The sequence below is a fragment of the Nicotiana tabacum genome, chromosome 24 (genome assembly GCF_000715075.1).
Source record: "Nicotiana tabacum cultivar K326 chromosome 24, ASM71507v2, whole genome shotgun sequence".
Taxonomy (NCBI): Eukaryota; Viridiplantae; Streptophyta; class Magnoliopsida; order Solanales; family Solanaceae; genus Nicotiana; species Nicotiana tabacum.
In genome coordinates this window covers 1149062-1162866 of record NC_134103.1, presented here as the reverse complement: position 1 = coordinate 1162866, position 13805 = coordinate 1149062, and the positions used below count along the sequence as shown (strand labels likewise).

General features: G+C 33.1%; 1 protein-coding gene across 1 annotated transcript; it reads right to left on the bottom strand.

Moving 5' to 3' along the window:
- Nucleotides 1-1837: 1837 nt before the first annotated feature.
- Nucleotides 1838-5809, bottom strand: LOC107780185 (auxin efflux carrier component 7). The gene is made up of 6 exons (XM_016600715.2): nucleotides 4195-5809; nucleotides 3781-4090; nucleotides 3576-3661; nucleotides 2841-2998; nucleotides 2537-2613; nucleotides 1838-2418 (listed from the first exon to the last, which is right to left on the bottom strand). The coding sequence occupies exons 1-6, from the start codon at nucleotides 5447-5449 to the stop codon at nucleotides 2352-2354; spliced, it is 1953 nt and encodes a 650-aa protein (XP_016456201.1). The 5' UTR covers nucleotides 5450-5809; the 3' UTR covers nucleotides 1838-2351.
- Nucleotides 5810-13805: the final 7996 nt, after the last annotated feature.

The following is a 13805-nucleotide window of genomic DNA, read 5'->3' as shown; positions in this document are numbered from 1 at the left end:
AATGGGCAGCCGTTGCAGGGTAATATTTGCATTCATGACCTACTGTTACATATTCATCAATGACTCCTTTATTATCATTTAAGTATGGCTTGATCATATGATCTTGTTTCTCTAGTTATAGCTATAAATAGCAGGCTCAGCAACCATTGTAAGACATAGAATTCTTGGAAAAACATATGCTATATTTCGTTTTTTCGCTCTTTATTAAACAATTTTATTTGTTCTCTTATATTGTTCTCATTTTTGTCCTCGGAGACGCTGATCTCGGAACCAAGCTTGTCATCATCTTTAATTCTAATCGCTAAGTCTTATTTTTAATCTTATCTATTCTATCATTTTTCGATCAAATCAGTTCGCTTGTCTATAAATCATGTAACAAATTCAACTGTACCGTTTTACAAGTAAACAATAAATGTGATTCCTCCAACTTTAATTAGAAGCCTTAAAATCGAGTTAGGAGAATGAAGAAAATTCTGGCGGAGAACATTTTCTTAATATGCCTTATATAATATGAATTCAGATTAATCGAACTAATGAGTATAAAGTACTGGATACCAGTCATATTTAACTATACTCTATCCCCCATTTTCTTGAATCCAAAGCCATTGCAAACTAATACTATTAACAGAACTGTACGAAGTGAGCAGCAGATTAGGCTAATGATATAAGTTATAAAGACTCATACTAATACTATTGTTTTAGTAGTGTAGAAAAGATTTTACATTGTCAATACACCTAACCTCATGAACTAGGAATACGCTGGATATTACTTTTTCAACGTGATGAAAATGAAAAAAGTAGGACAACTTTTGAGGTGATATGTTCATTGTATTACAGCCCATGCTACAGTGTTAGGAGTAGGGTAGGATCATGGGCACATCAATATCATCATCTAGACAATAGAGAGATCAAAAGCCAAAAGTAAACAGCTTTTGACTCACGCAGCTTTCTGCTTTTTTCTCTTGTCTACCATGATCTTTTTATAAATATTCCTATGGAAGCTTGACTAATTAAATTTATATCAGCAAAAAGGCCACATTAGAGGTCCCTTGCTCTTGCCTCGGCTTCGCCTTCCACCTTGTTAAGCTTTGGACTTCCACCTTCACTAACCCGTGGGGCGGGACCGACCTTCTCTTTGTTTGTAATTGGACTTACCCGAAATAAAGGAACCTTGGCGTGAGAACCCTCTAGATTAGGGAGATCCAAATAAGAGCTTGTTGCATATGCGTAGGAAACCACCCCATACGGTGTAAGAAAAGCCCACTTGACTTCGGAATGCCAACCTCCCTTAGCGTAGCCCTTTACGACCTTTTCCGCCTTCTCACTGCCATTCATCGGATAAGACTACGTCACCTAAATCAACAAAAAAGAGAAGGCATTTCTCGTTTTTGGCTAGCCTGGAATTTATATCAGCAAAAAGGCCACATTAGAGGTAAACGATTCCTTAACAACAAAAGTGATCATACTCGGTGTCCGAACCCAAAATCTCTGATTAAGAACGGCGGAGAACTTATTACTCCGCCACAGCTGTCGTTGGTTATTTAGAGTGTAATTTCACCTCACGTTGCTCTCAATGAAAGCCCCCACAGCTAAAGTGCTTTGTTGCCAAAGAAAAAAAAGTTGCAATTTGCAAAGATCCATAGTAGCCTTAGCCGGAAAAAAATACAATTTACTTTCAGAGATCCAACCCACTGTTTCATCTTCCTTTTATAACTCTTTTAGCATCTAGCTATTGCTTTTTTCTTTTGAGGTGAAAACTCAACTTTGAATGTGAAATGTCTCGCTTTTTATGAAATACATCATTTTCACATTAACAATGAGAAGAAGACATGCAATCTTTTTGACCATATAGTCCTTTAAAAAATCTAAAGTAATTACAAAAGAAGTAAACAACAAACCAAACTATTACAATAACTAAATACACGCGAGTGGTCAATTAACAAAAAAAGAAAAAAAAATTCTGAACTAGAAACTACAATTCTACCATTCACTCCACCTTGAAAAGTCAGAAGAAATCCGAATTTCTTACTAATTGACACTTTACACGCGTAATAATTATGGGGAAGAAAATAAACTATAATCATTCATTTTGCTTCCTTGTTTTGCTCCTCCATGTCTCCTCTTTTCCACTAGACGATTCCCAATTTGCTCTTCTCTAAGTTTGCACATTTGGGTGTGTTTTCTTCAAATATCAGGACCTCAAACTAATTTAAGTCAAATATCTTGTCCTATGCTCCAAATATCTGGGAGTTTTCATGGGTAATATTAATGCAAACTCAGCAACCAGTGAAATATTTCATTTTCTTCATTTCCCACTAGCTATCTTTTTCTTTCTTTCACTTGACTCGATCTTATAATCCAAGAATGATGTAGTACACTAATGTGATTGGCAATGCTATCAACATCCCGAAAATAACCCTGAAATGCAAAAAGAAAAAGAGAAATTGTCACATAAGTAAAGATCATAAAAAAGAAAATGAAGGATTAAAGTTATACTACTATACACTAGTGCATGCGCAAAGGACTTTTTACTTACGCAGTGCTAAGAATAGCTGGATGAACATTGTACTCCTTAGCAAACACAAATGGGACAATCCCTTGTGGCAATGCAGCCTATACATATAAAATTACAAGAATATGTTAAAAAATAAATCAACAAATTCAATAAATCAAGAATGAAAAGAAATATACAATTTTTTATTACATTCATAATGACATGCTGAACTATTTATGAACCAACAATATTAGTGAACATTAAATAGGAAAGATAAGAATTTTGTCATTTCATGGCCACCAAATTTTACTTTTATTTTAAATGAAGAAATTAATGCATAATTTACCTGTACAATGGCTACATGGAGGAGGGTACCACGAAGACCAACGGCAATGGAAGCAGCAGCCATAACTGCTGGGCCAGTCAAAAACCTCACAGCCATTGCAAATGTAGCCACTGTGTTCCCACATGCAATGATCTTTGGTTGCAAAGCCATAAACAGACCTATACACCAATCCATAACATAACCGGATCAGAGTCGGATTCAGGATTTATATAGGTTTAACTTTTAAAGTTTTTGGTATTAAACTCATTATATTTTAGAAGTTATGGTTTAATTGAACCCGTTGTTAATACACTAGATCAGCCCCTGAACCAGATCAGAGGCGGATTCAGAGCAGTTCAACATATGCAACGACATCCATGTACAATAAACTAACGTCTATTCTGAATCAATTAACTCTAAATTCATGAGTATTCGCCTCTGGTTCAGACAATTCTTCAAAATTCTCCCAATAAATTTCAACTACTTTTGACAATACTACTAGCACTAGTCAAGTAAGGACATTAGCTTATCGACCCCACAAGACTATGATTTTTGACAATATAACTACCCTATTACTACTATGATTGGATGGTCAAATTTGTAACACTTAACGTACTAGAAATGTTTAGCATATGATAGAGAAAGGTATGACAAGCATTAAGAAAAAAGATACAAAAATAGATGAAAATATGAATGCATTAAAAGTTTGACAATGTGAGTGTCAAGAATTAATGCCGACATCTGATTATTACTTACCTAAGCTAAACATAGCCATTCCAAGACCAGCGTCTGAGAGAATAGAGATTGATTTCTCTATGATTTTGGGCATATGCACATGCCACCTGCAAAAACAAACAAACCAACCTAATTAATTGATGGACACTTTTTTTTTTAAATCATTCAACTGAAAATGTTTGAAAAAGTAGAAACAGTAATTAATTTTAATTTATGATTAGCTTACCTAAATGAGATTAGTGACCAAATCAGACCAATGAGGCTCGAATACGTGTTCGGGTTACGGATAAGCTTACGCCAAACCATGATTAAGATTAAACGAGTCATAACACTCGCCGGTGGCATCTGTTTTCCGGTACCGGAATCTTGAACTCCGGCGGTTTTCGGGTGTAGCTCCGATGTGGAACTGGACCCCAGTTTAGTCAGTCCAGTGGGTCCCTCTTTTTCTCCTTTTTCTTCATCTCCATCTTTTCCACCACCATTGGCACCTCCAAAGCTAAAATCTTCCCTAACAAAGTCCCCACTTTGCGGAATGGCTTCAAATATAAAATAATAAAAGAATATTAACAAATGTTTAAAAATGAAATCTTTAATTATTTTAATATATCTGTTTGAGTTAATTAAACAATAAAAAATGTACCTTTAGTATTATCCCCATTTTGAGGATGATCAGAAACCAACATCCTAATTTCTTTAGCACCATCGGACCGACCAGATTGTTCGTTAGCACTGAAATCATTGCCGCCGAACACATGGAGGCCGCCGGCTTCCGACACCGGCGAATTACTCGAGCTCCAAACAAACATGTGAAGTTCCTTAGCATCATGATTATTACCTTTAGCATTCAGCTGTTGTTGTACATCTTGCTTTTGTACTTGAACATTTTGTTGTTGCTGAGGTTTTGTATTCTTAGGTACTGTCGAAGCAATTTCGGGATTCGGTGCAGGATAATAACCTGGGGTAGCAGTCTGCGCCGGGAAAAATCCAAACTTCGGAGAGTTCTGAATCAGACCTCCCGGAGCACAATTTTCTTCAAAATTAGACGGTCTCGGGGTTGGACCCCGAGACGATTGAACAGAATACATATTATCCGCAGGACCAAAATTGGATAATCTTCCTCCAGGAAAACCCATCATAGAGTAAAAATCATTATGATTAAAATTAGATCCTCTAGGAGTTGGATTTCTTGAAGAACTTAAGCTATAAATTTCAGCTCCAGTTAGATTTGATGGTCTATGGTCCATAGCAAATGATCTCCTAGACGCATTTGATTTTCTTACAGTAACATGAAGTTTACCATCTTGGCCAATTTCAGCGTCAGTTTCAAGAAAATCATGTCCATCTAAAGAAACAACATCAGATTCCACTTTAAATGAAACAATGGAAGCAGCAGTTTCAGGAAATTGTTCCATAATAAGCATCTTAGCCCCACGATATTCGAACAAGAAAAGCAAAAGGGTGTACCAAATAATACACTGTAACACTACAACTTGTACCATTAAACTACCAGAGTACTCACCATACATAGCAATTAACAAAGGAATTCCCATAACAAGTGTATTAGGAAGTGTTGAAAGTGAGAAAATTGTAATGCTCCATTCTAGGCTACCATTTTTTGTCAAATTAGCCCATAATGAAAGCACCACTAACATAATAACCTTTTGTAAAGAATCAGCAGCAATGAAACGGAAGTTCATTTCATACGGGTTGTTCATGGCTATAAAGTGAAAGGAAAGTAAAGGGACTGCAAAAATAGCCACAAATCTGTTTATACCAGAGCATTGATCAGGGGAAAAGATTTTCCACCATCGGACAGAACCATATGCCAAGATCATAGCAACATACAAAGGAACAACTGCTGTTAACACAACATATAGATCGTGCCAAGTGATCATTTTTGCAAAACTTGAGAAAAATCAAGAAAATATAGTAATGGTGAGTGAATGTGGAGAAGAAAAAGGGCAAGATGGGGAAGAAGAAAAACCGTTATTTAACTGAACTGTGTGTAGTACTACTGACTAAAAAAGGGATATATGTTTTTCTGCTGTGTGGTGCTGACTTATCTCTGAAATGTTTCTATTTATGCTGCAAATCAGAGAGTTAAAAAAGGACTAGTGAGAAAGTGTGTTTTTTGGGGGAAGAAGAAGAAGAAAAGGAGTGAACACAAGAGAGAGTGAAATTACATGAGAGTGTAAAATGTGAGAAGATTTATATATAGGGAAGAGGGAGTGAGGTTAGTGGGGATAATTCAACTGGAAACTTGTGAACTTCTTTTTTTATTTTTTTTAAGAGGAAATTTTGGGGACCAGTTGAAATTTTGAGATTAGATATTGATAAAGAAAGAAGTTAAGAAAAGAAGGCCCAAAAAAAAGAGGGGGGGAGGGGGGATTGGGGGGGGGGAGTGGTTACGAGGTGACCGCGTAGTATGGTTAGGTTAAAGAAGACGAGAGTTTGCATGTAATATTGTAACGTGGCTAGTATTAGGTGGACTGGGTTGTCTGAGGACGTGGATAACTTTTCTTCTCTCTCTAATTTTTCTTTTTTTCTGCATAAGCAAATTTTGAAGCATTGAGATTTTGATATAGTTGCGAATTTTCGTTTAAAGTAACTCCTCACGATAAGAAAATTACTCCTTGGTTCAGTGGAATTTATCTTTTTGTTTTGTTTAGTAAGAAGTGATATTCCGTTTTATTAAACTTTTAAAATGACATAAAATAAACAAGTATTTAAGTAAAAACTTATTATTTTGATGATTCGAGTTAATGTTCTCAATATCATATAACAATTCACATGAGTTTACTAGAGGATATAGCTTATCAAAATTGTTTTTTTTTGTCTATCATTAAACATATATAAGAGTTACAACTTTCATTATCAATATTGCAACTCCTATACTTATTTTCAACTAATATGGTTTTTTGTTTTACAATGTGGCAAATTAAGTCTTACTTTAGAGTAGAAGAATCATGTGTAGTTGTATATTCAAGCTATCTAACTAATATAATACATATCACTGCATCTATTATATTATTACTAAGTAACATACACCATTTGCATCTTAATCATTTATAGCACCATTTGAATCACCTTAGCTTAAGTATTGAGGTAATGTAAAAAGTTTAAAGGCACCGATTTATGCACTGAGAGAGGGATTGTGAAGAACAAAACATCAGTACATTGGGTAATTGTATCTTAGTACAACAACTACTACTAGCCGAAAGGTCCGCCGCTAAATGACCAGTTTGATTCGATTCGGCAAAAGTGGCTGCTTACCAAAGTATATTAATTTGGGAAAATTATATTGTATTGCCGTTCTAGAAAATAATAACCAGAATTGTTTTTGTATTTTAATGTATTTTTTATATGTATATATATATATATATGGCTAGCGAATGTAATTATATTTAGCCGACCGACCAAATATGTAACTTTGCACTATTAATTTTCTCAAGTTAAAAGGCATGTAGCGTGGCCCCTTATAACATGACCAGATTCTCAATTACCTGATCATGACTTTGGATGTTTCAGTCAGAACATTACTAGCTATATCAATTTCTTTGTATGAGGATGTAAACTAGCTAGGTATTCGTTTTTGTCAAAATTTGCCATGACTAGATTAATATGTTGCCAAATGTAAAAAGAAAAAAAAAGGGGGTTCTCAAGCTGCAATTTTTGATTTAATAAGTATAAGGTGAAAATGACATTAGTTCTTTTCATGAACATGTTTTTACTTAGTTAATAGCCAAAACTTATTCAAGAATAAGTCAAAATCTTGAGGAGACTGTATTTCCTATTTCTTTTATATGTTTTTGGAATTAATTGTAATATTTCACGTGCTATAGTTTAAGTGAATCTTGGTCTGTCCGTGACCTTTCTTAGGTCCAATAATATCTTCTAATTTCCCTTGATATAATATCTTAGAAAGAATTACAAAAAAATACACGTGACTTCACACCATAAAAAAAAATAGCCCATGTTTTTAAGTTTTACCCGACATAGCCTATATTGTACATATTTTGAAAGCACTAGCAAATTCAAAATCTGTGTTCTTACAACCATTGTTTCTAAACGCTATGGAGTTAAATCTGTGTTCTCACAACCATTGCTTTCACTCTCTCTCTTCTTCTCACATCTTCTACATATGGGGCAAGGGGCCATGTATTTTCTGGTTCCCCTGTTGTGTCACCTGGTTGCAATGTAAGAAAATTGAAGAGTAAAAGTCCACCGTTATAGGCCATTCAAAGCTTTGCTTTCGAAAATATGATTTTTTGAGTTTGTTAGTTGTTTGGATTGGGTGTTGTTCCAATTGATTGAAAATGTCAAAAGGAGTTCAAAATTTAAATTTGGAGTGATTTGGAGTAGATTTGAGCAATATTTGAGTTAAATTACAGAAAAGACGCAAGAAAGAAGACGACGTCAGTTTTTTGTATAATTATGTATAATCTTGTATAATAGTGTATATGAGTGTATAAACACATCTTATACACTTTTATACACATTTATACAAGCGTCTATATACGAACTTCTTCCACGATTTTCAATTGCAATTCTTGTTCAAAACCAGTCCAAATCTCCATTAAATGACTTCAAATTTTATATACAACCTCCTTATACTATTTCTAACAAGTCTAAATAACACCCCCTCCAAATTTCTCACAAAATCAAATTCGAAATTTAAACCCACATATTTAAGCTTGTTAAAAATCTAATTTTCACCACCCAAATGGATTTGGTTTGTTGAACTAATATTTGAGTCGTAGTTATTGATTCGAAAATTAACTTAAAAGCTTGAGCAATCTTTTTTAAAAATTAAATTGTAATTTCGAGAACTTATTGGAGTTGGATGTTGAATCTTAGCCTATTATTTTTTGGCTAGTTAGTTATAAATTGAAATGTGAGCTATAAAATTGAAAAGTATGGAGCCTAGTTGTTCTTACTTGAAATTTTCCCTATCTTATACTATTTCAACTTAAAACACATTGTGGAATATGGTTTTGACCCACACTTAAAACAGAATTTTCATTTGAAGCCCAATAGTTTATTGAGTAAGATAAAGAAGCTAACATCTTTCTTGGATATATTCCTATCTCCAGAAATCCAGAGCATAACTTGCCTAAAATGCAACTGTGTATGAACAGTTTCTTGATATAACATTCCCATATTCTCGGTTTATGTTGTTTTCTTATAAATTGACATGATTGTACACATTTTACATTTATATTATTCCCCAAAACATATGTTTCATTCAATGGTTGAGGATAAAAAGAAATACTTTAATAGTCTATATTAATAGTCTAGAAAATCTATGTTGCTCGGACTCTGAAAATATCGCCGAAGGTATGTCAAATTCTCTAAAAGTAATTTATTTTTGGACATCTGACACAAGTTTAGCAGTATTTTGGAGAGTCTGCGCAATACAATGGAAAGCTAAAAAAACTAATTGAAATCAGAAAGGCTTCAAATTAGCTGAGAGATTAAAACTTTCAATGGACTTAATTTTGCGATAGTTTGTCTGTGACAACCACGTACTAATATTTAACTTATTGCACTCATCTTTAATTTCTTACTTACATCATACTGTGATGAAATTACTAAGTCATGAAGTATTAATTACAAAATCATCATGTTGTATATATAGTAACGAAATCCGATAAGATATGGTACAATATTTTTTGCTAGAATTTAGTTAATGTTAAGTATATGTTTGTCGCTTAAGAAGAGTAAAGGAGGACTTGACATATGTAAAATGGGACAGGATATAATATACAATTCAAGCATCCAGTTTTGGTGAAAATTCTAAGAAAAAACAATCAGCAAGTATTATGCAATTTTCTTTAGAAAATCATTTGCGTATAACACAAACTATTGGAAGAAAATCACAAACTATTGGAAGAAAATCATTCTTTCTTTCTTTCTTTTGTTTTTGGGTGGGAAAACTAGCATCTGTCACACTCATGTACCTAAAAGATCAATCACCTTTGTGCAATTGTGCCTGCATGATTGAGTAACATTATCATATTCAATAAGAAAAGGTGACAGTCTTTTAGGGAGAGGATGTACAGTAGGTGACAGTCTTTTATGGATTCGACTGAATCTAATAATTTTAACGTACAACTTATTAAATCAGTAACGCAAATAAACTACAATCTCGAACTCATAAATTTCAAAATTCTTAATCTGATCTTTTCTTCTTCAAACTCACCCACTCTATAGGCAACTCCTCTCAAAGTCCCAATTCAAATAAAGTTTGTTTTGGACAATGATTAGACCACAAGAGGACCACCCCTCCACAAGCACCCAATAACCATACTTCCAAACTACATGTTATAAAAGAATAGGTTCTACCTAAATTTTAGGAGGATTTTGGTTAGGCATGGCAAAAAAGTTAAAAGAAAATAGTTATTCATCTATATTATTCATTAAAAATGATTTAGATAATGAACTTTTTAAAAACGGGTCAAATATGAATAAGAATCATATTATCCACATAGAAAATAGATAAACAATGAATTTAACTTTTACATTTGTAAAGTCTCAAACGGGAGGATCCTCAAGTTTGGGAGGCTAAGAATTCTCCCAAAAGTGATCATATTCAAGAAACCACGGATAATATGGACCCATATTATCTGTTGGTTAACTCATTTTTTATCTGTATTAAATATGGACCGAGTCGGATAATTTATCCGTTTTTTGTATTACCTATTTTCGACTCGCTCATATCCGACCTGACCCGCCCGTTTGACACCACTAGTTACAACCATATTCAAGAATCATTTATACCTCGTCTATATATGGACCAATGTGATATTATTTCACATTATCCAAATTAAATATCTCACAGGTCAAAATCTGATCAATAGCTAATAATATAGAGTTTTAAATATTTGAAATGTTTGTTTTCCATTAGATTAAATTTATCATTATTCTTTTGGCTGCAAGTAGATTAATCATGTTTAAACAAATAAGGTTGTGTACAATCAAATTACATAGCTAAAAATTAAAAAAGCATGAATCCTAGGATTTGGCCTACATATATAGCGTAGTAAAGAAAATATAATAGTATTACTTTACTACCAAAAGTATGTCACAGGATCGAAAACTGCTAGTAATATATTATATCTTGAGTTTCTTCTACGTTTACCACAGACGTAGAATCTATATAGCATGTAGTCATGTACTTATACTAGTAATATATTACTCTTTTGAAAAAATTAAAAAATATGTCACATTGATACTTGTAAACATATATTTTTGCACTCTGTAATGTAGACTTCAATTTGCAAGTGATAAAAGAAGGAGATACCCAAATTAAACAAACAATCTCATCCATATATGAAATGCCAAATTGATACTTGTACACATATATTTTTGCACTCTGTAATGTCTTTAAAGTTCCTATAGATAAAAAAGGAAGGACAATAAGCTAAAATGCAAGTGAGCTTGTGACAAAGGTATGGTCCAAGTGAAGTGGTTCGAAGTCACACTCTGAATGAACAAGTCAAAAGTTGTGGGCTTGTTGGCCCATTAGACTTCCCCCACCACAAACACATTTCATTGCTCTTTCTCTTGCCATCTACTAGAACTACCCACTCCCCACAACCATAAACAGACGCGGATAAAAGATTTGAAGTTTATATGTTCGTACACTGACCTCATATTAATATATAATAATACTATATGAATTTCTTTATATACTAGACTAGTATGCGCATGTGAGTTGATGCATTATATTTGTCTCAGAACAAAGAAAGAAAATCTAAAATTATGAACAATGAATTAAAGAAAGAAAATCTATAAAAATTAGTTAGCATTTGACATGGATAAACTGAAGAAAGTTGTCAAGCACAAATTAAAGCATTTTATAGAATTGATATAACAATCCGGTAAACTTGAAATCTTAGACTTATATATATCTTTGCAACCACATATGATTTTTGGTAAATATATTATTTTACAGCTCAAGATCAGTCAAAAAGGAAAAAATAAACGACAAATTATCTTAACACTTGAGTCTGGCAATTTTAATTATAGAATAACCTGCGAACTGGAAGAACAAAATGTAGGTTGTCACGTGGTCATGCATAGTATTCTTATTATAGCCCTGAAATGCTAAAACACAACACTAGTCATGGTGAGTATTGCTCACAAGGCTGTATTTGATGAATCCGCCAATTTTTGGGTCAATCGAAATCCATCAATTAAATTCATAAAATCTTCATGTATATAAACACATAAAAAAATGGATATAATCATTAATTCTTATTTTATGTAACCGTCCATAGTATTCTTATGACCTTGAAATGCTAAAAAACTAAGTTAGTCATGGAGAATATTACTCACGAGGTTGTATCCGATGGATCCACTAATTTTTAGGCCAATCGGAGTTCGTCAACTAAACTCAGAAAAAACATCATGTATATAAACATGCGAAAAACTGGGCATAACCATTAATTCCAATTTCATGACCTTAAAATGCCAAAAATGATGTTACACGTGCTCACAAGGCCATATCTGATTGATCCACTAATTTTTAGGTCAATTGGAGTCCATCAACTTGATTCACGAAAATTATTATGTTTATATACACACAAAAAAATAAATATAATAATTAATTAATATTTTCATGTGGTCGTACATGGTATTCTTATGACCCAGAAATGCTGAAATATTACGTCATTTTTAGGCCAATCAGAGTTCGTCAAACGACTCTAGAAAAGCACAAAGCTGTATCCGATGGATCCACTAATTTTTAGGCTAATCGAAGTTCGTCAACTAAACTCAGGAAAATCATCATGTATATAAACACACGAAAAAATGATAACTATTAATTCCTATTTCATTAAGCCGAAATGCCAAAAAATGATATTAGTCATGGAGAAACAATGAGTGTTACTCACTAGGTCATTTTTTATGATCCCACCAAATTTTAGATCAATCAGAGTTCGTCTACTTTTTAACTACCGGTAAGATCTAAATGGTCATACATAGCACAAGTTCCATGTGGTCATGCATATTATTCTTATGGCCCAAAATGCTAAATACAACGTTAGGTTAGTCATGGTGTGTATTGCTCACAAAATCGTATAACCAAAAACGTACACAAAAAACTATTGAATATGCATCCGAAATGCATGGTCTCTTGCGTACTTTAACCAACTAGCGTCAATGCTTGAATTCACTAAGGAGTTCTTTTTTTTCCTTTTTACAATTTACCTTCCTCAAAATCAAAAGCAACGGGTAAAACTTCAGAGGAGTATAAAAGCTTTTTATGCTCTATTCTATTCTGTTCCTTTTTTTCCACCAAAAATCTGGGCTTTTCTTCATCTTGACGAGCATCTCTTATACATACAGATAGAGACCGGGTTGCCGGGTCGAAGATTGCATCAAGCCCATTGCATGGGCAGGTGGGCTTAGCCCATGGTGAAGAACTTTGGGCTAACTTATTTTAGTGGTGGCACCATATGTCCATTTTTAAGGTAGAAATGACACTAGTTAGCCACTTAAAGGGTTGTTATTAAAAAATTAGTTAGTGTGTCCTGAATTTTAATTTTTTCGTTCAATTTTAATTTTCGGGACAAAAATATCTTGGATTGTCATGGAGTTAAGATTTTTAGTTTAAAATTTTCAGGACAATAAATATTGATTAAAATCTAAATAACATCCCTAAAAATGTCTATCTGTGCACTTGCCACATTTTTAGGCCGGCTACTTCTTTGCTTATTATGGATGTCTATAATATTCATACTAAATTGTGAGTAAGGTAGTGCTTATATGTCTATAATATCCATACTAAATTGTGAGTAAGGCAGTGCTTATATATTAATAGTATGTGTATAATCAATATACAATCTATACATACGGTTAGGAAAAGTAAATAATAAATTCTTTCGTTAGGCATTTAATCTTTTGAAACCATCATTAGAGACTTAGAACCCGTTTGGATTAGCTGATTTGAATTAGCTGATAAGTATTAGGTGCTGAAAAGTACTTTTAAGTGCTGAAACTGATTTAATAAATAAACAGTTACGTGTTTGGATACAAGTGCTGAAATTGATAATAAGCTGCTGCAGTATTTGATAAAAAAAACCTTATAATTGTTTACACTTATAAAGGCGTAATTTCTTTAAAATTTTAGATTTTAGATCGATTCAAATACAAAATATTTTATTTGTCATTTTATTTTAAATACAACTGTACTTAGATAAGATAATTTTTATGATAAATATAATTTATTTTATGATAAGCGTATAA

Bases quoted from the DNA above. Each gene is read 5' to 3' on its own strand.
- LOC107780185 (XM_016600715.2), bottom strand. From the start codon at position 5,449: ATGATCACTTGGCACGATCTATATGTTGTGTTAACAGCAGTTGTTCCT. The intron at 2,999-3,575 runs GTAAGTAATAAT...ATTGGTGTATAG, and splicing joins AATGGCTATGTTTAGCTTAG to GTCTGTTTATGGCTTTGCAA. The intron at 2,614-2,840 runs GTAAATTATGCA...TTATATGTATAG, and splicing joins TCCATGTAGCCATTGTACAG to GCTGCATTGCCACAAGGGAT.